At 59.8% G+C, this 24,235-nt stretch overlaps 1 protein-coding gene across 4 annotated transcripts; it reads right to left on the bottom strand.

Annotated features, from left to right (window-relative positions):
- Positions 1-1,336: 1,336 nt before the first annotated feature.
- On the bottom strand, positions 1,337-23,880 carry ZNF787 (zinc finger protein 787). 4 transcript variants are annotated; one of them, XM_031457356.2, is made up of 3 exons: positions 23,484-23,880; positions 11,415-11,503; positions 1,337-3,111 (listed from the first exon to the last, which is right to left on the bottom strand). In XM_031457356.2, the coding sequence occupies exons 2-3, from the start codon at positions 11,491-11,493 to the stop codon at positions 2,042-2,044; spliced, it is 1,149 nt and encodes a 382-aa protein (XP_031313216.2). In that variant the 5' UTR covers positions 11,494-11,503; positions 23,484-23,880; the 3' UTR covers positions 1,337-2,041. The 4 variants fall into 4 exon arrangements, with proteins under 4 accessions (XP_031313216.2, XP_031313214.2, XP_031313215.2 ...); XM_031457354.2 differs by lacking the exon at positions 23,484-23,880 and adding an exon at positions 22,519-23,143; XM_031457355.2 differs by lacking the exon at positions 23,484-23,880 and adding an exon at positions 21,470-22,504.
- Between the last annotated feature and the right edge of the window lie 355 nt (positions 23,881-24,235).

Consider the following 24,235-nt stretch of genomic DNA (forward strand, 5'->3'; position numbering starts at 1 on the left):
CTCAGGAAGTGCCCATCCCTTACACGGGGTGGAAGGGAAGGGACCTGGGGCATTGGGCAATGTTTGCTCAGCCTTTGTTTACCTGTGCCCTCTCTGGACAAACAACAGCTTCACCCGTTCCTCCTCTAGAGTGGCCTGAGGTCTCAAAATAAACTGAACCACATTAACCAATTTCCAAGCAAGGCAACAGCCTCTTGAAAACAAGCCTTTCTGACCTCCAGTCACGCCCAAGATGTTCAAATAAATCCCCCCAGGGAGTCCCCGCCCACCAGGCAGCCGTCTCTGACCTTGGTTTCAAGTCTCTCATTCTCCACAGGAGAATGAGGCCCTGAGCGGGTGGGGTCATGATCTGCTCAAGGACAGGATATCAGAGTGTAGCAGTGTGGGGATTCAGGACTCAAACTGGAAAACTCACTTGCTACTTCAACTCCCTCTCTGCTAGTAAACTCCCCTTTTTCTGCGGAAGGAAAAGGAACCTGGAGTCCAGCCACAGCCCTTCAGCCAGGCTGAAAATACCCTTTGGCAGGGCTCTTACTCCCACAGGACAAGCCACTGTAGCCTCCCAAGATCCAGCTGTGGGTCCCAGGACACCGGAGTTGGCATCAAAGGGCCCCACCCAGCAGTCCTCATCTCCCAGGACTGCTGCCTGATTCTACTGCGGGACCGGGTCCGTCGGGGCCGGACGCAGTGCCTAGAGAGCCACAGGAAGCACTGGAAAACCACCACCCAGACCCCCAGGGGTCTCCCCCATTCGGACCCTGGAGGGCAGGCAACTATCCATCTTCTTTGCCACGGTATGGTTTTGGGATGTGACCCTTTGACTGCCCTCCACCACCGGCCCTGCCCATGGGATTTGAGCCTGGGGAGACAGGCGCAGTTTCCAGGCCAAGTCTTCCAAGAAGCTGGATGCAGGAAGGGGCTTCAGGGGCTGGGGAAGAAGCGCACGTGGCAGCTGGCGCTCCTGCCGGCTGCGCGGAGGAAAGCTGCCTGCCGCTGCGACATGGGGGCGGCCTGTGTTAAGCACCCCCAAGACTGTCGGATTCCTTCTAAAAGAGGCAAGAGGCAGGCTTTACTCTGAAAAATCGCCCCATTTCCTCACAAGCCTGTCCATACTCCAGCCCGACACACGATGGCCACTCTGGTGGGGCCCAGAGCCCCCTACAGGTGACCTAGCTGGGTCATCTTCCAGGACAACAGCGCAGCCTACACCTGGCCCGGGCGCGGACTGACTCGGCACCACGGCCTGGATCTGGGCTGGAGCCCCTTCAACAACAACTGTCTGGTGGGGAGCCCTCTGGCCCTTCCCCCTCCGAACTCAAGAACCACGCACAGCAGGGACAATTGGATAGCGCGATTTATTGCCCCCCGCGCCCCTCCTTCCACCTCGCCCAGGCCAGGAAAGAGACGGGCCCCCATTCTCTAAGGAGTGCAGTTGGACGCGGGTTCTGCTCCAGCACTCCTCTGCTACCCCAAATCCAGGAGGGGAGGAAGGACTAGGGCCAGGAAGGAGGATGGGACCCGCGGCCGCGGCGAAGAGAGAAAATAAAGGTGGGCAGGGGTCAGGAATGGGGTAATGATTAAAAGAAAATTCTAAAAGGGAAAACGACCCCTCTTTCCCTTCCAGCTCTGGGGCCCCTCCAAGTGAAAAGGGCCCGACTGCTCGCCATCCTCACAACACCCCCAGTCGGTGGGGGAAGAGAAAGAGGGAAAATGGTCTTTCGCTCGTGAGTTTTGTCGTCTCTTGGTCTCTAGTTCTCACACAACGTCTTAATTCGGGCTCGACCGAAAACCTACAAGGGGCGGGCAGGCCGAGGGGCCGGGCGCGGGGAGGAGCCAGGTGGCGCACTGAGCGCGCCCCATCCCCCGCCCCAGGCCCACCGCACCACGCGGACCGTCCGGGCCGGGCCGTGGGAGCCGAAGGAGACAAGTGCGTCGTCGGTCCATGGCACCCATCTGTCCAGTCCACTTCTCCCCGGGTCTCTGGGTCCTGCGCCATTGCCCCGCCAAGCCCGAGGGGCCCTGCCCCCCCGGGCCCCCGCCCCTACCGGCCCTCGCCGCCGCGGCACTCGCTGCACCGCCCGCCTGCCGCCTCATCGTCGTCGTCCTCGTCCTCCCCGCCGGCGCGGTAGTAACTCTGTCCGCAGCGGCTGCAGACGGAGGGCGCGCCCACGGCGTGGACCTTCTTGTGTCTCCGCAGCGCCGCACCCTGCACGAAGCCCTCGCCGCACTCCACGCAGATGTGCGCGGGCTCCTCACCGCCCGCCGCCCCCAGCCCGTCCCCGTGCTGGGCGCGCTGGTGGGCCAGGAGCCCGGCCCCGTGCCCGAAGCCCTTCCCGCACTCCACGCACACGTAGGGCTTAGGGGCCGGGGCACGCCGCGAGCGGGGTCCCGGCGCCTTGGCCCCCGTGCCCGCCATGGCCGCGGCCGCCGCGGACCCCTCGCCCGGCGCTCCCACCACGATGATGCCCTCGCCGTCGCCCACCGGGATGGCAATCTCGCCGTCCGCCGCCGCCGCCTCCTCGGGGGCCTTGGCCAGGCGCACGCTGGCCGCCAGCACCTTGGCCGCCACCCCGGGCCCCGACAGCTCCGGGTGCAGCCGCAGGTGGCGTGCCAGGCTCTTGGGCTGGCTGAAGCCGCGGCCACAGCGCGGACACACAAAGGGCTTGAGGCCGCTGTGCGAGCGCCGGTGCTTGGCCAGGCTCTTACTCTGCGTGAAGCTGCGGCCGCAGTCGGGGCAGGCGTAGGGCTTCTCACCGGTGTGGATGCGCTGGTGCTGCATGAGGTTGGAGCTCCAGCTGAAGCGCTTGCCGCACTCGGAGCAGGCGTAGGGCTTCTCGCCCGTGTGGATGCGTCGGTGCTGCACCAGGTGCGAGCTCTGCGAAAAGGTCTTGCCGCAGTCGCTGCAGGCGTTGGGCCGCTCGCCCGTGTGCGTGCGCTGGTGCCGCGTCAGCTTGGACCAGTGGCTGAAGCTCTTGCCGCACTCGTTGCAGATGTAGGGGGCCGGGGGCCGGGGCCGGGGCGGGGGGCCGGCCGAGGGCGCAGACTGGGGCGGGGACAGCTTGGTCGGGGGCCAGCTGGGGACGTCGTCGTCATCCATGATGAGGATGTCCACTGGAAGGCAAGAGCAGGAGAGAAGGCGAGTCAGAGAGGCCACGTGCTCGGGCAGCCCGGGGCCAGCCCCGGTGGGGCTTCCACCCGCCTCTTCCACTCGCTACTGTGCATGGTCCAGGACAACTCGCTCACCTCTGTGCGCCTTCTCAGGCTCCCCTGTAACAGGGACGATGGCAGCACCTACCTCGGAGGGCGGCTGGGCCGGTGCGAAGCTCTCTGCACAGAGCTGGCCCTCAGCAGATGTCCCATCAGTCCCCATCCCTTATCCCTCCTATTTTTTTCTCGGAGCAGAAGCGACCAAGCCCTGGCATTTTACTAAACATTTATTACCCATCCCTTAGGGCTTTTCCTTCCTTCAAGGCTGTTTCCCTCACATCTAGAACAATGCCCGGGACTTAGCAGGAATTCCAGAAACGTCTGTTAAAAAAAATCAACATAACCAAACAGGAGTGAGGGATGGAGGTCCAGGGAAGTCTCCTAGTAAGAAAGGACTCCAGAAGCCCAAAGCTCCAGGCTGAGGGCAGAGCATGGCACGGCCAGCCCTGAATGCAGCCGCAGGGCAGTTTGCACCTTAGCCCGGTGAACACGGTTGCAGCACCCTGCAGATGTACAAGCCTGGAAATGGTGTCACGCTTGGGCTCTTGGAAGACGATCCTGACAGCGGGTGGAGAAGAGAAGGGGAAACCGAACTGGTTAATGGGATCACAGGACAGCGCCTAAGTCCTGACCCGCAACTAACTGGGAGTGCAACCCCGCAAACTGCGCGTTCTCTACTACAGACATCCTCGCCCTGGCCCCTGGTTTTGTGGGTCCTGTATGCCCAGTGCAGACATTAAAAGAGCATGGAGCCTTGGTCCTGGGGTCTGCAGACTGAGGACACCACCACGGTGTCTGCCCAACGAAGCCTCTCAAACATTTGCACCGCGCCTGGCCTGAGCAGCCTCCCAGGATAAATGAGTCCGCCTCCTCCCCAGCCTGCGCAGCTCTGAGAGACTGGTCTGCGCACCCTCGACGACGACATTTGCTCCCCAGGTCTGGCTTTGGCCCGAGTTACAGAATAGGGGCGGGGCAGGGTGCTCAAGTCCCCACTTCTGCCTCGGCGCCGGCTCCGCCCCCTGGGACGCAGCCCCGCCCACCGGTCTCCAGACCTGCCCCCTGGGGCACAGCCCCGCCCAGAGGCCTCCGGTCCCACCCCCAAGTGCACGCCGCAGATTTCTTTCAAAGGTGAAACAGGATTATAATCTAATCGAACACTTGTTTTCCCGCTCCCTCCCTCACTAGCCTGCAAGCCCACAAGGACAGCGGCTGGATCCGTGTTCCAACAGCTGACCGGGAAAGAAATGCTCATAACGCTGGCAAACCTGTAAGGGTTGCGATGTGCTGAGGGCGGTCCTAGGCATTTAAATCCTGTTAAGGCCGGCGCAATGGCACTCGGATCCTTACAGGCGAGGACACCGAGACACTAGTAAAATGAACCACCGCCCGAGGGTACACGGCCTGGGTGCGGCAAAGCCAAGATCTACACCGCCGTCTGTGTCCTGAGACAGCCACCGAGCTCCTGCACCGCCGAACAATACCCCGGGGCCCACAAGACACCCCCAAGTGATTCTGAGCACCTCAACTTTGAGAACCACTCCTCTATGGCAAGGAGTACTGGAATACGGCCTGTATGGTAAAGGATCTGGGATGTGGAATTATCCGGAGCAGGAAAAAAAAAAAAAACAGGGAGGAAGTCTGGGGAGGGAAGGGGGCTGCTTCTGAAGAGATGGCAGGGGGCCCTCTTTGGTGTCAACATAAATCAAGTGGAGTCATAAGCACATTACCTAGAGAGATGGTCGAGAATAAAAAACTGAAAGGTGGGAAGCTGTCCGACCCTGAGCAGTGTGTCGGGGCAGCAGAGGGGCAAGGGGTGGGGGGGCCACGAGGCTTGCTCTTCATGGGAAATGAGCCGTATCACCTGACTCACTGTAAATTCTCTGCACTCCTTTGATTAAAATAAACGTCTTGTTTTCAAAGTTGTCGAAAAGGAAAGTTTAACCATACACGATGTGATTCAGCTATGAAGAGCATACCAATCACGATGACATGAACTGAACACATGAACTAAACTTGTGAAACACCTGTAACTAAACCAGGGGCACAGGGGACGCGGGACGGGGTTGGGGTCGCGGGGCGGGAGGGTGCGATTCCTTAAATCGACACCTTCCACAGCAGCAAGCGGCTGGGCTAGATCTGCAACTGGCAAGCTGCGGCGAGAGGCGGCGAGCCTGTCCAGAACCAGGCACAGAAAGCCCACAGGTCCGCCGGCCCAGATCAGCCGGGAAGTGAGGCGGTGCCAGGGCTGCAGGCTCCCGGTGTGTGCCTCAGGTGTGTGCCTCAGGCTACGTGGCTCCTGCTGCGTTCCCTGTAAGGCGCGGTGCTACTTTTTTAGCAGGTGTTAAAGGAAGGAGGGTCTATTTTCTCTGCGAGGCGGGGTTCTTTCTCATCCAGGTCCCTCCGCGGACCTCCGATGCTGGCCTCTGCAAGTGGGCGCAGGGATCTGCCTTTCCAAGCACCGGGTCTGAGTCTGCGCCCACCGCCCTCCTCCAGGTCAGGTAAGAAGTCAACCGCTTCCCTCTGGCCACCTTCCTCATGGGGAAAATCAGGTCGCAGCAACTTCCCTGCCTCACAGTGTCATCTTTAAAAGGACTCAAGAATTCCCGGAAAGAGAAGAGCACAGTGACCAGCACAAAGCGCTCATTCAGTAACAACTGAAATGACTAGTCATCGCTTGATGGTGGTAACAGCTATCCTTCCCAGGAGGGGAGGCAGTGTCCTAGGCGCCAGGCCCGTACTCCCACAGCAACTGTCCTCGTCCTCCCGCTGAAGGAGGGCTCAGCTCAGGCCCCGAGGGCGCGGGGTCCCCCAGCTCCTGCGGCTCTGGGCCCAGGCGGGGTCCTGCCACTCACGCAGGTTCCTGCCCCACAGAGGATCGCCTCCGAACAGACCTAGGGAAGCGGAGGCCCTGCGACCCTCCTGGATGTTAACCTTTTCCCTTTTTCTCGTAAAACTCATGACCTGCAGAGAGCCTCCAAATGGAATGCAGAGCTGATCACAACAAACGCAGTAAGACAAATGCCCTGGTCAAGACCAGGTCTTGGCCACCCACCGGGCCCTCCTCCCAACCTCCAAAGCAACCACCATCCTGACCTGTGCAGCCATCATGCCCTTGCATTTCTTCACGGTTCTGTCACCCAAGTGCATATCCCCAGACACTAGTTTGGTCCATTACTTTTGCTTGTTTTCAGTTTTATTAGGTAGAATTGTTACAATCTGACTGCACATATACAATATATTGCATGTAAATACATATATACCATATATTGCTCCCTTACTTTTTAATTGTCTTTAACTTTCTTTTAATACACAGGTTCCCGTCTCTTGCTTCTCGTTACAATTTTCCTTTTGAAGCAGCTGAGCTCTACCTACGGCTGGCCCGCAGGACTCTTGCTGACTGCGTGCACCCAGTCCCTGGCATCTGCTGCCAGTTAGCAGCTGGCTTGCTCAGCGCAGCTGGCCCCTGCAGTCATTCCGAAGGTGCAATCCGTTCTTTCACTGAAGGCACCTGGTATCTCATGTTTCTTTTTGTGATGTCAACAGCCACGGACACTCAACACTTAGATCTACTAATTTATTGAGGGGTGCAAAATGGGGCTGTTCTGTGGTTTCTTCTGCATTTAGTAGCTGGAATGGCTTTTAGAGTCTCTCCATTACCTTCTGGTTGGTGCCCAGTGGTAAATTTCTTGTGGTTATGGCAGGATAAACCTCATTTCCCCTTATCCACCCAGTTTTCAAGATTATGAACTGGTTCCCTATCATCCTCCAAGGTAACCAACTAGTCTTTCCTTTCTTAACATCATTATGAGTTCACAATTTTAAACATGCCTGGTGGGTTTCACCCACTGCCATCATTATCACCCTGCCATCTTCAGCATGCGGAGCCTCGAGTGGGCTCCGTGTCCTTTGGACAGGACTCAGGTGGTCTTGGACGGCTTCTCTGCTATTCAGCCTAACCAGGTGCTCCAGCTTCATCCACACCTCTTGCCCCAGACCCACAATCGGCTGTTTCTCCAAAGAGCTCTGGTTTCTGTTGGTGGGAAACAATTTGAAAACCAAAATCTGGAAATGACCCGTCGCTTTTTTTTTAAGATAAAATTCCCTTGAGTTCTATCTGATACTTCCCCTACAAATTCGGGCCCACAGGTTTTACCGAGTCTTTTCCGTGACATCTGTACCTCCCTTCCTCACAAGGGGAGGAGAGAACTTGAACACCCCATAGTTTCTCATTTGTTGACCCCACATCGCAGCTTCAAAAAAACCACTCTAACACTGTCACTGCCAAGCAGGAGTCCTGAGGAAGCAAGTAATCTGTTTCGCGTGTGCCATTCCCATTCCCCTCACTGACGTCACAGCTGGACCACCACGGTCTGAGCCCTCATTAAGCCTGACCCCGCTCACCCACCGTTCAGCTTTCTAGCCACGGCGGCTGCCCGGGGCTCATGCGCCCCGATTCCTCGGCAAGGGCCCACGAGAATGCTCTTTGCTCAGCTCCTGCTGTTAACGAGTTCCTCTGTGCCCTTCAAACATGGAGGTCAGTTCTGCTGAATATGAGATCCTTGGCTCCTCTGTTCTCTCCCTGAGAACCACAAATATTACTCCATTTCCTCTGGCATAAGAGCCTTGCTGACAGGCTGATGGCAACCCCAGCTACGCTGCCTCGTAAGTCATTTGCTCTTTTTGCCTAGCAGCCCCGTGACTGAAGAGGGCATGTCTTGCTCATCCAAAGCTGGTATTCTCAGGTCTGTCATTTGCTCCTTCAGTACCTAATTTTGACACTTCAGGAATGTTTTCTTGACGTGTAGTTTTTACCATTTATTCCTCACTCTTACTTTGGACTTCTTCAAGGGCTTTTCTTTACCCTAACTTCAGTACTTTTTTTTTTTTTTTTGCCTGTTTTCACCTTTATTCATTTCTTGTTTATTATAAAGGCCCTTCCTTTTCACCTTCCATTTTTCTTAAAGAACAATGTGTTATTTTTATTCAGTCTTGAGCTCCTTCTCCTTTGTCTTCACTTTGAGATGAACCTGTATTTCTAACTCTCGGCTGGCCTCTGCCCCCTGGTCTGAGCTGCCGTGGGCGTGCCCTCCAGGGGCTGTGTCTCCTCCTGAACGATCCCGGCCGGTCTGGGGGTTATCTCTGACCCCCTTCTCTGTCTGTGGAGACCCTGTTCTGCCCCTTTTCATTCTAACAGGTTTTCAGGGGATGGGAGCAAGAGGACTGAACTCGGAATTTTCCTGCTGCTCATTTCTGTAGCTCAGTTTCCCTGAACTAGGACGCCACGTTCTGGCTTCTCGGAGCTCCGTCTTGTGAGTGTGTGACCAGCTATTGCAGGTTCCCGGCTCTGCACACCCCCGTTTTTATCTGGACCTTCTCTTTCCTCCCCAGCTGTGGTCAAGGACAGAGTCCCACTCAGTTCTGAATCCCCTCCTGGCACGCTGCTCTGCGTGGGTCCTGCCCTGGCGGGGTGCTCCCTGCTCCCAGTCTGAACAGAACACCCCCAATGTCAGCTGCTGGCCTCCATGGGACCACCCCATATCTTCCAGTGAACACTCGAGGGCCAAATGGGGTGTCCTCCCCTGTCGCCCGTGCTAACACCACACTGGCCGGGCCGCTGGCTTGTCCCCATCCAGCTGTATTTCGGGGCTTCACACCTCAGGTGTGTTATCAGCAGCCAGGAGTATGCGGCTGTGGGGTTTTTACTTGAGGTCTGAGGACCTCCACGGGCTGCTGTCACCTTGGCTCAGACGTGGCATTTTAGGTGAGCTCTGTGGGATGACTAAAGGGCACTGAGACTTGTGGACGGGCCTTGACAGTCGGAGGCCTGAACCCTGCCCCGGTGGGTGAGTCCCAACACACCAGCTGAAGACTCAAGCCTCAGAACCCGGATGTCTTGATTTATTACCCATTTTTTGGATTGCTTCTCTTTCTGAACGCCCTGCAGCTAAGACCCCGGGGTAAGCCTGGATGGCTCTCCCACCCGCTCCCGGTGCAGGCTCTACCCTGGAACTCCAGGCTGGGGTCACCAGGACAAGGGGCCTCCAGGCAATGGGTGGGACCAATGGGCACAGTACAGACACCGGCTGCAGCCTGCAGACAGTGCAGCCCCGGCCACCCTCTGCTGGCTCCTGATGGCCTCACCCTGGGCGGTGGCCCAGCCTCTCTCTGCCCAGCACGCTCAGGATCAGCACCCGACCTCACAGGGTGTGAGAATTCCAGGTGGCTGGCTGGGGCACACAGGAAGTGCTTACAGCCCTGCCCCATGGGCCCCAGTCCCCCACCGACAGGCTGGAGGGAAACAGCCCCCGGGAGCTACAGCCAGGCCAAGCCTGCTGCTCCTGAACCCAGACATCGGCCAGGGGGTCTCAGGGCAGAGGTCCAGCACTGACCCATCACAGGAGGCTCCCCAGACCCAATGGGGCTGGCCCAGAACAATGGGACACACAGCAACTGGAAGCATCCAGGCCACACGGCTTATGAGCTGAGCAAAGGGGCATCACGAGGTGGGGGCAGCGCAGCAGGGAGTGGCCGGAGCAGATTTCCAACAGCTCCTGGTGGGGGAGAAGGGGTCAGGGACAGCAGGCTGGACAGAGGGAACATGAGGACCTACTTGTACTTTTCAAAGGTTTCCTAAGGAGAATGAGTTAATGGATGGCTTGTAAAATTAAACCTCACTCAAGGGCGAACATGCCTTCTGGAGACAGCTGGGACACCTCGGCCCGCTGGGTGTGAGAGGACGGGAAGGAGCAACGTTGTGCTGGTGAGACGTCTCAGATTGCTGGAGAATTTATGGGTGGAATGATATAGTGTCTGAGATTTTCTTTAAAATACGTTAAAAAAAAAAAAAAGGCACAACCAGGGAAAAGACTGAGAAGTGCCGCTCACTGCTGAGGCCAGGCAGCGGGAGGGGCAATCACTGCGCTGTCTGCGCTGGAGAGTTCCAGGATGAAGTAGATTTTAGATTTAATTTTAAAAGGGCTAAAAGACAGGGAAAGGAGGAAGGAGTAGGCCTGGGGGGCAACAGTGGGGGGTGGGGAACGGTAAAACAGGAAAGGATGGGCCGTGGGTCCTCCCCTCTGGGAGGCGGAGGTCTGTGCCCCAGGGGCCCGTGCCCTCGGCAAAGCACTCGGCCCTGAAATCTGTTTCCTCCTCTGCAACCACGGCCACCTGGGGCCAGCCCAGAGGCTTCCTCATCCTCCTTCAGCGGATCTTAGACAGACCAGCAGAAGGGGGCTGAGTGCTTTATGAAGCCTACCTCCAGCTCTCGTCCAGGTCCTCAGGACCCTTCTGCTGGACGACTACGGTACGCTGGCACTGGGACTGCAAACTCAGTGACTGTTCTACAAATAAAGTTTTATCGGCACGGGGTCACACGTACTGCCCGTGGCCACTCTCCAGCCGCAGGGGCCCAAGGCCTGCAAAGCCGAAAACACATCCCCTCTGGCCCTTTAAAGCAAGAAACGCTGGCTGACCTCATGCCAAGACGCATGAAGATGTGATGCCCGCACGAAGACGCATCAACAGCAGCACGAAAAAAGTCCATACTTTATTTCTCAGGTTCCTGCATGACAGCCTCTGGGATCGGGAACACGGCTTCAACAGGGGACAAGGGGTGAGGCCGTGGTGGGGTCTCGGCAAGCAAACCCTAGTCCCCATGTGCTCAAAGATGAGTTTATTCGACCCAAATAAAGCTTTATTAAATAAAACATGTTGCCAATATTTCAAATTCAAGTGAAAGATAACCCAGAAAGATAAAGGTCCCACAAAAACCCAAACAGCCCTACTGTCCCCCCAAAATCGGCGCTGCCCCTCCTCTGCCACTCCTCACACATCACAGTTCACCCCCGGCCTCATTACATTCTGGCCCCACTGGCATTTGGGTTTGCCCCCGGTCTAAGGAGTTTCCTGCCTGCAAGAACTGAGGGGCCACCCAGAAACAGGGCAGAGCACCCAGAACACCAGGAGAGCGGGGCGAGGGGGGCCAGGCCATGAGGGACAGGGAGGAGGCGGCCCCCAAGGGCTCCCAGGGACCTGCAGCTGTGGGAAAACCCAGAGACTCCACATAGGTCCAGGAGGTGGCCTGGCAGAACCCTCTGGAGGAAGGACAGCCACCCCAGAGCCATGGGAGGGGGAGAGGGAGGCAAAGGAAGCCCGGTCCAGGGTGGGATGAGGGGTCAGCTTGGAAGAACTACCCAAGGCCACCTCACCTGGGTTCTCGTGACTGGCCATCTGCTGGTCCTCAGAATCCAGCGGCCCCGGAGACCAGGCCTCTTCCCGCAGCTCCATGTCTGGGTCCCTGTTAGAAGGGGACGAGACAGAAGGACAGAGTTTACAGGAGGCCAGACTGGACGGAGGGCCCCAGAGGGGGTCAGGCGCTGTGTGGGCTCCGATCAGCCCTCGAGCCCCAAGTGCCCGGCTTGGACCCCGCAGATAGTGGTACCTGACAGACGAGGCAGACACGGCCCCCTTCTCCCCCGCTGGTCGGGGACCGGCCCGAAGCCACACACAACCTAGGCGAGGAGGAAGTGCACCGGTGGCGGCCACCCAGCTGGGCTCAGGTCCCAGCTCCACCACTGACCAGCTGGGGTCAGGGACAGACCCCACCTCCGCCCCAATCTCCTCACCAGAAAGACAGAGAGTGACACAGCTGCCTCACAGCAGCCCAGGGGGACAGGCCCCTCAGCCCTGCATCCCACCAGAGCCTGGCGCTGGGGGCACAGCACTCCGGTAGCCTCTGGGCCCTGCTCCTTGGTGTGACATCACTCCCGGGAGGCCTCCTGACAAGCCGCATGGTCGATTTGGGACCTGAAGGGGGTCTCGGTTCCTCTTCGGGTGTTCAGGCCCCTTCAGGTCTAAACCAGGGCCAGTCTGTCTGAATGCACACAGCTCAGAGAGCCTCTCAGCCCACAGTCCTTCCGTCTCCTGTTCCACATGGGGAAACTGGCACCCAGGAAGGGTGCCAACCATCCTCTGAGCATCACACACCTTGGCACAGTGAGCCCGACTCATTTCCCCAGTGACAAGGGGCACACCACCACCCAGGCACCAGGAGCCCGTTCCACTGCCAGAGGAGTGACCCTGCCCCTCAGTAACCTCTACTGACGTCGGAGGGGAGCTTGGAGAGCCTCCTGCTTCAGGGGCGATGACAAAACCAAGGCAGCTTCCCTCCTGCTATCTTACTATCTCACGCGGCCTGGTGAGAAGACTGATGCAAAGAGAAGGTGGGAGCATTAGCAGTTCCACCGGGGCTGGCTGTGTGTGCTCCGTGCACTTCCCGAGACAGGGATGTAATCCTCTCCTCCCCACCTGAACTTTTCACCCCCACTCCCACAGTGGTCTCCAACCCTGAGAACATCGTGGTGAAGGAGGCCACAGCCCCTGCCTTGTGGGGAGGTCCCTGACAGTCCAGGAGACAGACACACATGGGGGCAGGGCACTTGACCAGGGAGGTCTGGGGAGGATCTCCAAGGAGCAGGCCTGAATGAGAAGCAGGGAGGGAGAGGAACATAGGCGGCAGACAGCAGGTGCAAAGGCCCTGAGGCAGATCCAGGGCTGAGACACATAGACAGATTCTCCTGAGGGCCTCAAAGGCCAGGCAGAGGACTGGGGAGCCATTTGAATTGTAAGCACCATTCAAGGTGAGCACCATTATGGCCCCTGTTTTACAAATGTGGAAACTGGGGCTCATAAACACAGTGGGGCCAGGTCCTTGGTCCCTTGAGCAATAGCAAGGAGCACCTGGAGGGTAGCAAGGGCAGCGGGGCAGCTAGGATTTACTCCACACCAGGGCACCAGGCTCAGGGCCACGGTAACTCCCAGGAACCTGGCAGCCTCAGGATGTGGGAGGGCACTGCCCTGCTTCCCCCACCCTGGCACACAGCCTCTATACAGACCCACAGCCACCCAGCCTGCAGCCATCTCCCCCCAGGCTGCAGGGAGGCATCACTTCCTGAGAGGCCTCCCTACCCTGCAATGTCAGCGCCCCACCAAGACCCCCTGGGTGCCCCACACCAGCACGAGGCACCGACAGGTGCTGAGACAGGTGGGTGATGCCCAGATAAACAGGTCTGAACAGAACGGAGGCTCGAGGGACAGAACGCAGTACACCCAAACTCTGACACCCCACTACCACCACCCAACCCTCTCAGACCCACTTCAGGAAGTGATGAGACCAACACAGGAAGGGCAGACTGGCTCTCGGACCCATGGAGCCCCCTAGCCAGCCCAGCGGGCCAAGAGCTGGGTGAAACCTACACAGTCCGAGTCACAAGGTCACAATCCGGTGATGCGGCTTCGCAGCCCCTGCCCAGGGAAGCCCACTTCAGTAGCTAATCTGCGGGGAAAACCCACACCTCGGAAAATGCTGCTTACAAGGGAAAAACAGTCCATCACAGCAAGATTTAGAGCAGGGGAAGAACCGGAAAGAACCCGCCAGCCCCGTGGTGGGAGGAAGCCGTAAGTAAATCACAAATCATGCAGACGCGCGCCCACGGGACGTCTCAGAGCCTCAGGAACACAGTCCCGCGGCTGTAAAGAGGCCCCCCCGCCCCCGCCCCGAGAACAGGAACAGCACCTGAGCCTTTCCTCCTCCCTCCCCCCCAACGTCCCGATTTTTCCCACGCTAATGGATAGTTACTTCTGTAATAAGGGAAAAGACCAAACATTGGGCTCTTTTCTGATGACACAAGGACTTTGTGTCACAGGGAAATCAGGGTGATGAGGGGACAAAGCGGGATATGGGGCTGGATGGGCCCTTGGATTGCAGGCAAACGTGAAAACCGCACGGCTGGGGGGCCTGCAAATCAGGGCAGCCGCTGCGCAAACAGCTCACTCCCACGTAGACGCCCAAGAGACACAAACGCACATTCACAGGGTGTTGTGTGTATCAGCCAAAAAGAAGCGACAACTCACCCACTCAGGGACAGCAGCCAGCACAGAGGGCCACTCAGAGCACGGCTCCGCTGCTGTGAAGTGTCCGGGCAGAGACAAGAGGCGGCCCGGCCGGGGCTGGGAGGGGCTGCTCGTGGGCACGGGGTACCTTCTGGACTGCTGAAAATGTGCTGGAATCAGTGCGTACACAACAGCTTTGTGCGCATACTAAAAACAGCTCAACTGGACACGTTATCAGGGCGAGTTTTATGGAATGCGAGTTACATCCCAATTACAACGTAAACCGACTTTAAAAATTGTCTGAGGGCCTCTGATCCCAACACAGCAAACATTAGAAACGCTGAAGAGAAAGAAAAGGAAGAGAAGCCCAGTGCTGAGGGGGCTGAGGAGGTAGGACCAGCCGCTCCGCTGTGTGGGAACTTGTTTGCCAAGCGGTTATCACGTGCTCCCACTTGCACTGCTAAGTCAATAAAATCAGGGACTTCCACCTCAGGCCGGCTTCCTGCAGTGGGAGGGCGAGGGGCCGTCCTGGGGACAAGCAGGGGGACTGGACAGAGGACAGGGAGGTGTCAGGGGGCCTGCCCCGTAGCCAGAACAGATTTCCTGCGCTCAGAGGTGCTCCCTGAGCACCAGCGGCCCGCGCTTCCCAGAACAGGCAGTGAGGGAGCCAGGACCCCATGTCCACCGTGGGAAGAGCCAGGAACAAAGTGAGGCCAGGCCCGGAAGCGGTGGGCAGTGGAGAAGGCTGGCCTTGAGCCAGGGCGTGAGGTTCAGGCCACTTTGTCACACTGATTATCTTGAGTCCCAGGCACTCAGAAAACAGCAGGTGCGAGGAGGACACTCTGAACCCACCTTCTCCTGAAAGCAGGAGACCAACCCCCACGGGAAGGTGCCCTCCCTGCCCCAGGAGGGAGAAACAGTCCAAGAGGGGGAGGGGGAGGGAGGGAGAGACACGGGGTGGAGGGGGATCTATCACAGTGACCCATCCTCCGCCCTCCGAGGCGGCAGCTCACCCCAACCCTGGCCACTCTGCTCGCCCTGCTGTATAAAGAGTGCCTCCGCCTGGCACTGCGCTGGGTCCTCGATCTTCCCGCGAGGCTCCCACGAGTTCTAAGCTTTTCTCCTGTTAATCTGTCTCAGTCAGTCCCGCCGGAAGCCCCAAGAGGGCAGAAGAAAACCCTACCTCCCCCACAGATGGGGACAGACTGGAATGCTGTGCAGAGGGTCCGCCCACGACGACCCCCGTAAGCTGCCCGCCAGCAAAGGACAGTTTGCACTGTGGTCAAACGGTCACATTTTAATCGATATCGAGGTATCCATACATATCCTCAATTCTGCCTCTTGGCCTGTAAGGCCTAACACGTTTACCACCTGGCCTGTTTCAGAAAGCCTGCCAACCCAGACGCAAAGGAGCAAGGGGGCCAGGGTCTGGGGGAAGCATCCCAGGCCAAGGAGGCACACAGGAAAGGCCTGGAGGCGGGAAGGCTGGGGGGGTGGGAGGGGCCGGCGGGCGGCCTGGAGAAGGCCCCCGCCTGGGGGTCAGTGCTGTGGTCGCCATGCCAAGACCCTTATAGTTTTCTTTTCGGAGCTGTGTCTTGCACATGACGTCCAGCAGGAGAGGGGGCAGGCGCTGGGGGCTTGGGGCCTCTGCGCCTGAAGGCACACTCTGACAGGTGGGGAGACCTCAGAAGAAAGAGAAAGGCTCTCTCCTTGATCCTTGCACGGGGGCGCACCTCTTCACTCTGCACTGGGCCCTGAAAGCCACGGAGCCAGCCTGGGGGCAGCAGATGAACACGAGGGGCCGCGGAGGCCCCACCAGGAGCCTGCATGTTATTCCAAACTCGGCGGGAAGCCCTGATGAGGCAGGAGGGTAAGAGGACACAGCTTCTCACCTTGACTTCTGAGGGTGGGTGGGGTCTCCTGCTGGGGCTACAGGTCAGGGCTGCCCCGCCCAGGGCACACTTGGGGACCCGGGGACAGTCTGCTCTCCATTTCGGTTTCAGCCCCGGGCACGGGGAGGTGACACCACCTGCCAGGCAGATTTAAACCAACCACCTGGGTGAGAACACGGCCGCCTTCCCAGGAAGGGCCCTGCAGCAGTGCTGCCCTGGCTCCTGGCACCTCCCTGCCCCACTCTGTCACCTGCACAAGCGGCTGGGCCTCACTGGGCCGCCGCACAACCCGCGTGAGACCCAAGGAGAGGCTTGGGAAGTGCAGGCTGTGGCATCCTCGTGGAGAGCTGAGGGCCTTCACTAGACTGCCCAGGTGCCTTCCTCCCATCCACTCACTTGCTCACCCGCTACCCCGCCCATCCGCCCATCCACTCATCCACTCATTCATTCATTCATTCAAGCAGCTTCTGAGGCCTCCTGTCCTGATCCTGGGGACTTTGGGTCCTACCCCAGGATCTTGGAGGGGGACGGAGAGGGGAACTCCCATCTGCAGAGGCTGGTGCAGAGAGGAAGGCCACAGGCTGCCCTGACTAGCTCCCAGGACCCCCAGGACCCGGGCAGCTCCTGCAGCTGGTCTGACTGTGAGCCTGACACCTTCTGAGGCTGACAGAGGTGGGTCCTGCCCTTCCTCAGCCTCCCCACCCTGTCTTCCCTCCCGGCTCCCCAGTTTCTCAGCAGCACCACCCCGGCTGGGTCCTCACCCTGCTCTGACCCCCACTCGCCCTCCCCGGCCCAGCCCAGCCAGGCCCTAGAGCGATCCAATTAGCACAAGGGCTGACGGCCGGGCCTGCTATTAAGTATGAGACAAATTATTGTTATTATTGTTGTTATTAGATCTCGCCCACCTCCTCTGGATGCCTGCCCGCCAATTATCCCTCTTTATGCTGCTGCCAACCACCCTCCTCCTCCTCCCCTCGCCGGCTCCGCTCCCCAGGATCTTGGGTTCTCAATGTGGGAAAGGTCGGGCTGCCTGGTCCTGCTATCCTCCGTCTGCCCCCCACCCCTCCTTCCTGCCCCCGCCCCTCCCCCTGGGGGCCCACTCACTTCTCTCCTTATCATCCCCTCTCCCTCTTCTTTCTCTTGCTGCTTTCCCCCTCATCAGAGCTGAGCTATGACACCCCCCAGCCCCTTACCACGCCCTAACCACCTCCCCAACCCTCTTGTCACCAAATCCAGTGGCTACATCTCAGCCTTAGCCCCATGACAGCAACGAGCACAAGTGTGTGCGCACACCCTCCCCTCCCTTCCTGGAGTTCTGGAGGCCCAGACTTGGCCCTCTCCTCCGGCTCCCCCCAAGCTGTCCATCCTCACGCCCCCTCCCAACCTCCACCCCCATGGGCCTGCACGCCCTCCAATACCCCTCTAAAGTCTGGTCCCCACACCACAGACCCACTCATCCTTTCAAGTTTTAGTTCAAATAAGCCACTAAAAAACGGGCAAAGGATGGGAACAGACATTTCTCCAAAGAAAACAAAGAGCTGATAAGCACATGAAAAGCCGTTCAGCATCCTCAGCTGTCAGGGAAACATGCATCAAAACCACAGTGAGACCCCAGTGAGACGGACACAATGAAAAACAGAACACGTAAGTGCTGGTAAGGATGTAGAGAACCTGGCCCCCTGGGCACTGCTCGTGGGAATGCAGGATGGTGGCACCACTGTGGAAAAGAGATTAGCAGCTCTTCAAAAGGTTAAATGCGAATTACAGCACGAGCCAGCAACTCCATTTTTGGCCATATACCTCAGAAATGGAAACCACGTCCTCATAAAAACAGACGCACACATGTTCACAGAAGCACAAATTCCAGCAGCTACACTGTGGAGACAGCTGGAACGCTCACCACCAGGTGAATGGATGCACCAGCGCAGCCCAGCTGTAGCTGGGGGATTCCCCAGCCCCACGGGGAAACGCTGACACATGCCGCGTCGCATCACGGATGAACCTGGGAAGCACGATGCTCAGGGAGGCAGGCAGACATGGGATCACGTGGCATGAAATGCCCAGGACAGGCAAACCCACAGCCGGAACACAGATCGGTGGTTCCCAGGGGCTCCGGGCAGGGGAGGGGAGGGGGTGCACAGTCTGAGGGGATGATGAGAAAGTCCTCCGATCAACATGGCCGTACAGCCCTGTGAACACAGCAGCCACTGCTGAACCGTACACTGTAAGGGGGTGACTTGTACGATGTGGGAATTATATCTCAGTAAAGCTGTTCTTACTTTTTAAAGGCAGCTCAGTTCCCTTCACTCCATGGCCTAAACCATCCCACCCCCACTAGCACAAAGGCCAAAATCCAGACTCCACCCCAGGCCCCACAGGACCCCTCTGGCCGCCACCCTTGCAAACTCACTTCCTCCTCTCGCCTGGCACTCCCACCACCCACCTCCTGCCCAGGCCTCCTTTTCCTTCCAGAAAGCCCTGCCCAATCCTCCACCTGCCTGGGGCCTTCTCACCTTTCCAGGGTGTGCTCCAATGTCACCTCCCTGGGCCGACAAGCCCCACCCCATACCACATCACAGGGCCCACTTCCTTCCCAGCGTCCACCACGACTGGAATCGCCCCTCACTTCCTTCCTTGGGGTCTGCATCTGCTCCTGCGCACACCCGCTCCCTAAAGGCAGACCGGCTGGAGGGGACAGTGGGGCGCCTCAGGCAACACCCGGGCTGCAGGCAAACCCCTCCAGCTCCTCCCCCACCTCCCTTTCTGAGGACATCTTCACCCCTCACTCCAGGCCTGAAAACCCAGGGCTGTTCCCTCCTCTGAGTCCGCCGGCATCCCCCAGCTGGCCCTTTAGGGCCTTCCCCATGGCAGACCTGTGGTTTGAACACTGGGGGAATGTCTCAATGATGCCATCAGGATCTTTATGCCCCCCTTTTCTTAGTGGAGGGAGCTCGCTGGCAACTTTCCATGTGCCCATGTTTCTTCCATGGACTGACCGTCTGGAAGTTTTCTGTCTGATCCGGGGTCAGCTGGACAGACCACTCTTCCCTAGAGCGGCTGCTGGCACTCCTGGACACAGGACTGAGCGAAGCGCCTCAGGCCCCCTCTCCTGTTTCCTCCTCTCTCCCGCTTCCTCCCTCTCCTCTTTGACTAGGCTGCCTCACGGTCGGTCTAGGTCAGTCTACGGTCAGTCTAGGTCAGTCTACGTCACTGCTTCATCTCCCCACCTGGCCTCTCTGGGGCTCCCTGGACTCACACCCTCCCCATGTTCTCAGCTTCGCCACCAACCACCCCACTCGAGCGCATTGTGTGCGGCCCTCCCCTGGGACCCCGCAGCAGCTGGGCTGGTGGGAAAAATGAGTGAGCTCAGGGCAGGCACACACGGCCCCAGTCACTACTCCCCGCCTGCTCCACGAGAGAGGAGTTTCTAGAACTCCTAGAAACTTGACCTACTATTACGGCTGCAGGTGGGCCTGCAGCCGCTGCCCCAGTGTGGCCACCTGCCCTCATCCCGCATTTCCAGACCTTCAGAAACATCTGCAAACACTCCTGGTTCTTACGTGTTAGTGAGAAATGAAAAATTATTTAAACAAATGAAAATACTCTTCAGAACAGAAAAAACAGAAAACCAGACCTGCACCTACAGGCCATCTCATGTCTGTCGGTCTTCCATCGGGCCAAGGGGCCAGACCCCTCCATCCCCAGGGGGCTTGGACTCTCCTGCGCCGCCCACCTGCACAGTGCATCTTTCCTCACCCCTCACCGGCCTTCTCCCTGCAGGTCTGCTGCCAGAGCCCGGCAGAAAGAGCACCTCCCCCAGAAGCGTCCCCAGACTTCTCCCTTCCCTCAGCTTAAGCAGATCGCAGACCCAGTTAAGCACAGGGTGCAGGAGGTCCGTAATCCTGATCCCCTCCACCACCAAGACAGAGAGGACGTCCTCTCCAGGCAGAAGGGCAGGCTGCCAGGGTCGGAATCGGCCCCACTGCCCACTACCCCCACGACCCTGGGCATGCGCTTCACCCCATGTCTCTTCATCTGCTCGGGCCTGGCGTCGGAATCATACGAGATGACGCTTGTGTGTGCTCTACAAGGAGCCAGGTGCCCAGCATGGCCCAGGAAGCGCTGACCAGGACTGCGAGGCCGAGTTCGGCAAGCTCGGCGGCTGACCCAGCGTCACGGAGCCACAGAGCAGAGGGGCTGAGATGAAGCGGTGGGCCAGGCTCCACGGCACTTCCTCTCTCTGAGGACACTGCGCCTGCTCCCTCTGCTTCCACTACTACAGCTGAGGACCGCATCCCCGGGGACGTCCCGGGCTTACTGAGCCCGTGTGTCCTCCACACACACACCCCAGCAGACCCCACACACAGAGCCCCTGGAATCCACACTTTCCAACTGGTCAGACCCTGAACTTCAAGAAAGGATCACATCTGATGTGTCTCTGGGTCCGGTCCCCAGTACCATCCATTATGAGGCTGGCCACATGCAACTCCACATTTGGCACGAGAGAAGCCAGTGTTCTGTGAGCCCAAAGGTCAGGCAGGCAGAGTGGCAAACTCCGGGCCCAGGATTCCGGGCCCCAGGCGGTCAGCCCGGCGCTCCTAAGACAGGGCTGCAGACACCACTGGTGTGACAACCCGAACTCCCCCACATGCCTTATGGGTCAGTGAGGCCTCCTGCCACCATGATCTCAGTACTCACTGCCCGTGTCCCAACCACCCGTGAAAGTCACACCTGAAATGAGGGGCTGGGTCTCAGAGTCCCCTAAGCCAGCCAGCAGCCCTCTGGGTAAAGATCTTCATGAGTCCACCCCACTGGAGGGGGAGCCCAGGGTCCCAAAGCCGACCACTGACACCTAAGAGGGCTTCAGAACAGCCTCTCTCACCTGGACCCCCAGCTTCGCCAGAAGACATAAGTCAACGGAGACAGCGGCATCATGGCAAAGGGCCACACTCTGGAATCACACAGACCCGTGCTACTGTGGGACCTGGGGCTCGGTTCCCCCCCTAAAATGGGGGTGACCACCTCCATCCCAGGGCCTCCAAGGGCTCAGGACAGTGAGTACCAGGCACAGGGCCAGGCGCCTGCCAAGTGCTCAGTGAGTGTCGTTGGATCTGCAGTCTGTCTCCACCAGGAGGACAGGGCCACAGCTGACTCCCCAGGGGCAGCGCCCAGCATGTGCCTCGGCAAGCAGGTGGGCAGGAAACCTCCGGCAGCACTGCGGGGCGAACAGCAAGGCTTGGGGGGCTGTGAGCTGCGTCTGAGCACAGATGCCCCAAGAGCTGTGTCCAGCAGTGACATCAAAGACAACAGGGCAGCCAGGCAGCTGCTGAAGGCTGTGGCCTGAAACCTTGCCACTGCCCACCCCTTAGAGCGCACCATCATCCTCCCCGGATTCCCAGGGTCCTCTTGGCCAATTCCTCTCTGTCCTTCAAGATTCAGGACACGCCACCTCCCCAGACAGCCTTCCCTGACCAGCATACCCTCTCTCTGGGCTCCTTCAGCTCCCTGGGCTATCCTGGCAAATGCCTCCATGCCGCTGCCTGGTGCTTCTGTGCATGCGTCTCCCCCACAGGCCTCTGAGCTGCTCCAGAACAGGAAGTGCCGCCCGCGGGGGCCTCAAGTGATCCTCCTTTCCACCCCACAGCAGAGCACTGTGCCAGGGCCACCATGTCCAAGCGTCCAGCGCAGGGCCAGGTGCGTGCAGCAGCCTCGACACATGAACGGTGGACTGCACTCCCCACCTTAGGGGACTGAGGAGGAAACTGAGCCTGGGAAGGGGAAGCGGCAGGTCCAAGGGCACAGGGCTGGAAGAGACGGAGCCCGGGCCTGGCCTGGCGCAGGACTGCCGGGCTCCAGAGCCCTTTCACACTTCACACCCACCTCTCTGAGGCCTGTCCTGGCTCTAAAAGGGAAGCATTAACAGCCCTTCTACCAAGGTCAGTACTGTTACTGTCACTCCGTTTTATTCAAGTGGAAACTGAGAAGTGACTTGTGCTCTAAGGTGACAAAGGTGAGGAATGATAGAGCAGGGACTTGAACCAAGTCTGTCTGACCCCAGAGCTCTGGACTAACACACTGCAGTGCTGTTTCTGGGCCCAGCCCACAGCAGTAAACCTTTCCTGTTCTCTAGCTCTGCCTGGTGGGGTGAGGGCTGGAAGGCTTCCAGGAGGAAAAGGGCCAGGACAAGAGATAACACAAGAATGAATCTGATCTGAATGTTCCCTGGGGCCGAGGCAGGAGGACCAGAGAGAGTGCAGCAGAGGTAGGTAGGTGAAGGCCAGCTGCATTTAGCCAAAGAGGCTTACAGTCTTAGGAGATAAGCTAGGATCAACCGCAACTGTGCTGCCCCAGAGGCGAGGCCAGACCGACTCCCAGCTGCATCCTCAGCACTGCCCAACACAGTCCTGGCAGCAGGAACCACGTGAAAAACAAAACTCAAGTCACTCCCTTCCTAAAAAGCTGACTGCCCTACTTGGCTGGGCCAGATTAAGATGTCTTCCCCGGTTCCCTTGGCCCCCTGGATAAGGACCTGTGTCCAGGTCTCGGCGCACCCCCTCAGGGCCCTTGTTCATCTCCCGGTTACTGGTGCCCAGCACTGGGCCGGCACTGGTAGAGCCGCTGTCAACACTCGCTGTGGCCCACTTTTCCGTCTGATCCCGAGCTTGCTTGACCCCGAGAGTCCGAGAGGCACTCATCTCCACGAACTGGGGTGTTCCCCTTTGTGACCGAGACTGGAGAGAACAGGTTCGGCAACCGGGGGGCCTCGGGAGCGGCCATCGGGCCCGGCCACCGTCTTCGCCCTGCCCCGCGGGCCACGCGGTGCCTGACCTTGGCCCAGTCACTTCCCTTCTGGCGCACGCTCTTCCTGCCGGCTGCCTGGGCCGGGGCGAATGAATGAGCCTCCTGCAGACTGGAATGCCCGTAATTACCGACCGGATCAAAGGCCGCACGCAGCCCGCCCGGGGCGGCAACGGGACCCGAGCTTCTCTGAAAAGGGGAAGGTGTGGGGTCAGACCGTGGGCCGAGACAGGCCCTCTGGGGCCGCCGTTTCCGGTCAGACCGGCTGGGCCCGCACAGCCCCCTCCCCCGCCTGGGCCTCAACTTCCCCCGGGAGTCGCCACCACTTCCGGCCACCACCCGCCCGGGAGGCTGAGGGGACGTCGCGGCACCACCCCCGGAGGCCCGGGCCCCCAGGCTTGAGCCTTAGGGGCGCCGCGCGCTCCCGCCCCGGGCGCGCTCCCGGGCGCGGCGCCGCGCACGCGCAGTCCCCGGGCGCGCTCCCCGCAGCCCATCCCGGCGCCCCCTCCCGCCCCGCCCCGCGTCACGGCCGCGCGCCCACTCACGCCCCCCCAGCGGCGCGCACGCGCACTCGCCCGCCCAGTCGCGCTTGCCTCCCGCCTCCCCGCTCGCCCCCCCGGCCGCAGCCCGGCGCCCTGAGGCGGGCGCCCACCCTGCCTCAGGCGCACGCCCCCCGTCCCCGCGCCCTCCCCTCACCTCCTCGGTCCCGGGGCCGCCGCGCCGCACTCCTCCTCTCTCCTCCCTCGCGGATGGTGGCAGCGGCGGCAGCGGCGACTCAGACCCTGGGGTCAGGGGGACGGACGCCCAGGCCGGAAGTGACCTTCCTGGCCGCTTCCGCCCGCGCCGCTCCCCCCCCCCCCTCACCCCACCTCCAGCCTCCACCCCGTCCTCGCCGCTCTAGGAAGGCGAGCCTGGCGACCCCCTAGCCGCCGCCCCCCCCGGCTCTATGGTGCGGAGCGGGCGCCCCAGGGAGCCACTTCCGGACGCGTCTAGGACACGGGTCCTCCGTCCACGCTCTATGGCACCGCGCGCCGAGGGGCTTCGGGCACCGCCCCCTTCCAGGACTGGAGGCGCGGGCTCGGCCCGTTAGGCGGAGACTTCCGGGTGTCTAGGGAGGTGCCCCCCCCACCCCAGGCCCCCACGCCGGGGTCTGGCGCCTGCGCAGTTGGCTCTCCGCGGCCGCCCGGGGCGGGGAGGTGTCGCGGAGAGCGGCGGCTTGGGCTGCTCGTGCCACCCTGGGTCTTCCTGTCATCTCTATCATTGTAACCCCTTCCCTGCCGACGCTGCCCGCGGGGGCCGGCGCCCGCGTGCCCGGAGGGGTCCCACCTCGCCACCCCGATGCTTTCTTTACTGGGCTAAGCGGACAAAGTGTCCTGAGCTTCAGGCGCCTCCCGGTGCCCACGTCCATCGCTTGAGCCTGTTTCCTACCTTCGAAAGTAACAGTGGTA

Source organism: Camelus dromedarius, chromosome 9 (genome assembly GCF_036321535.1).
Source record: "Camelus dromedarius isolate mCamDro1 chromosome 9, mCamDro1.pat, whole genome shotgun sequence".
Lineage (NCBI taxonomy): Eukaryota > Metazoa > Chordata > Mammalia > Artiodactyla > Camelidae > Camelus > Camelus dromedarius.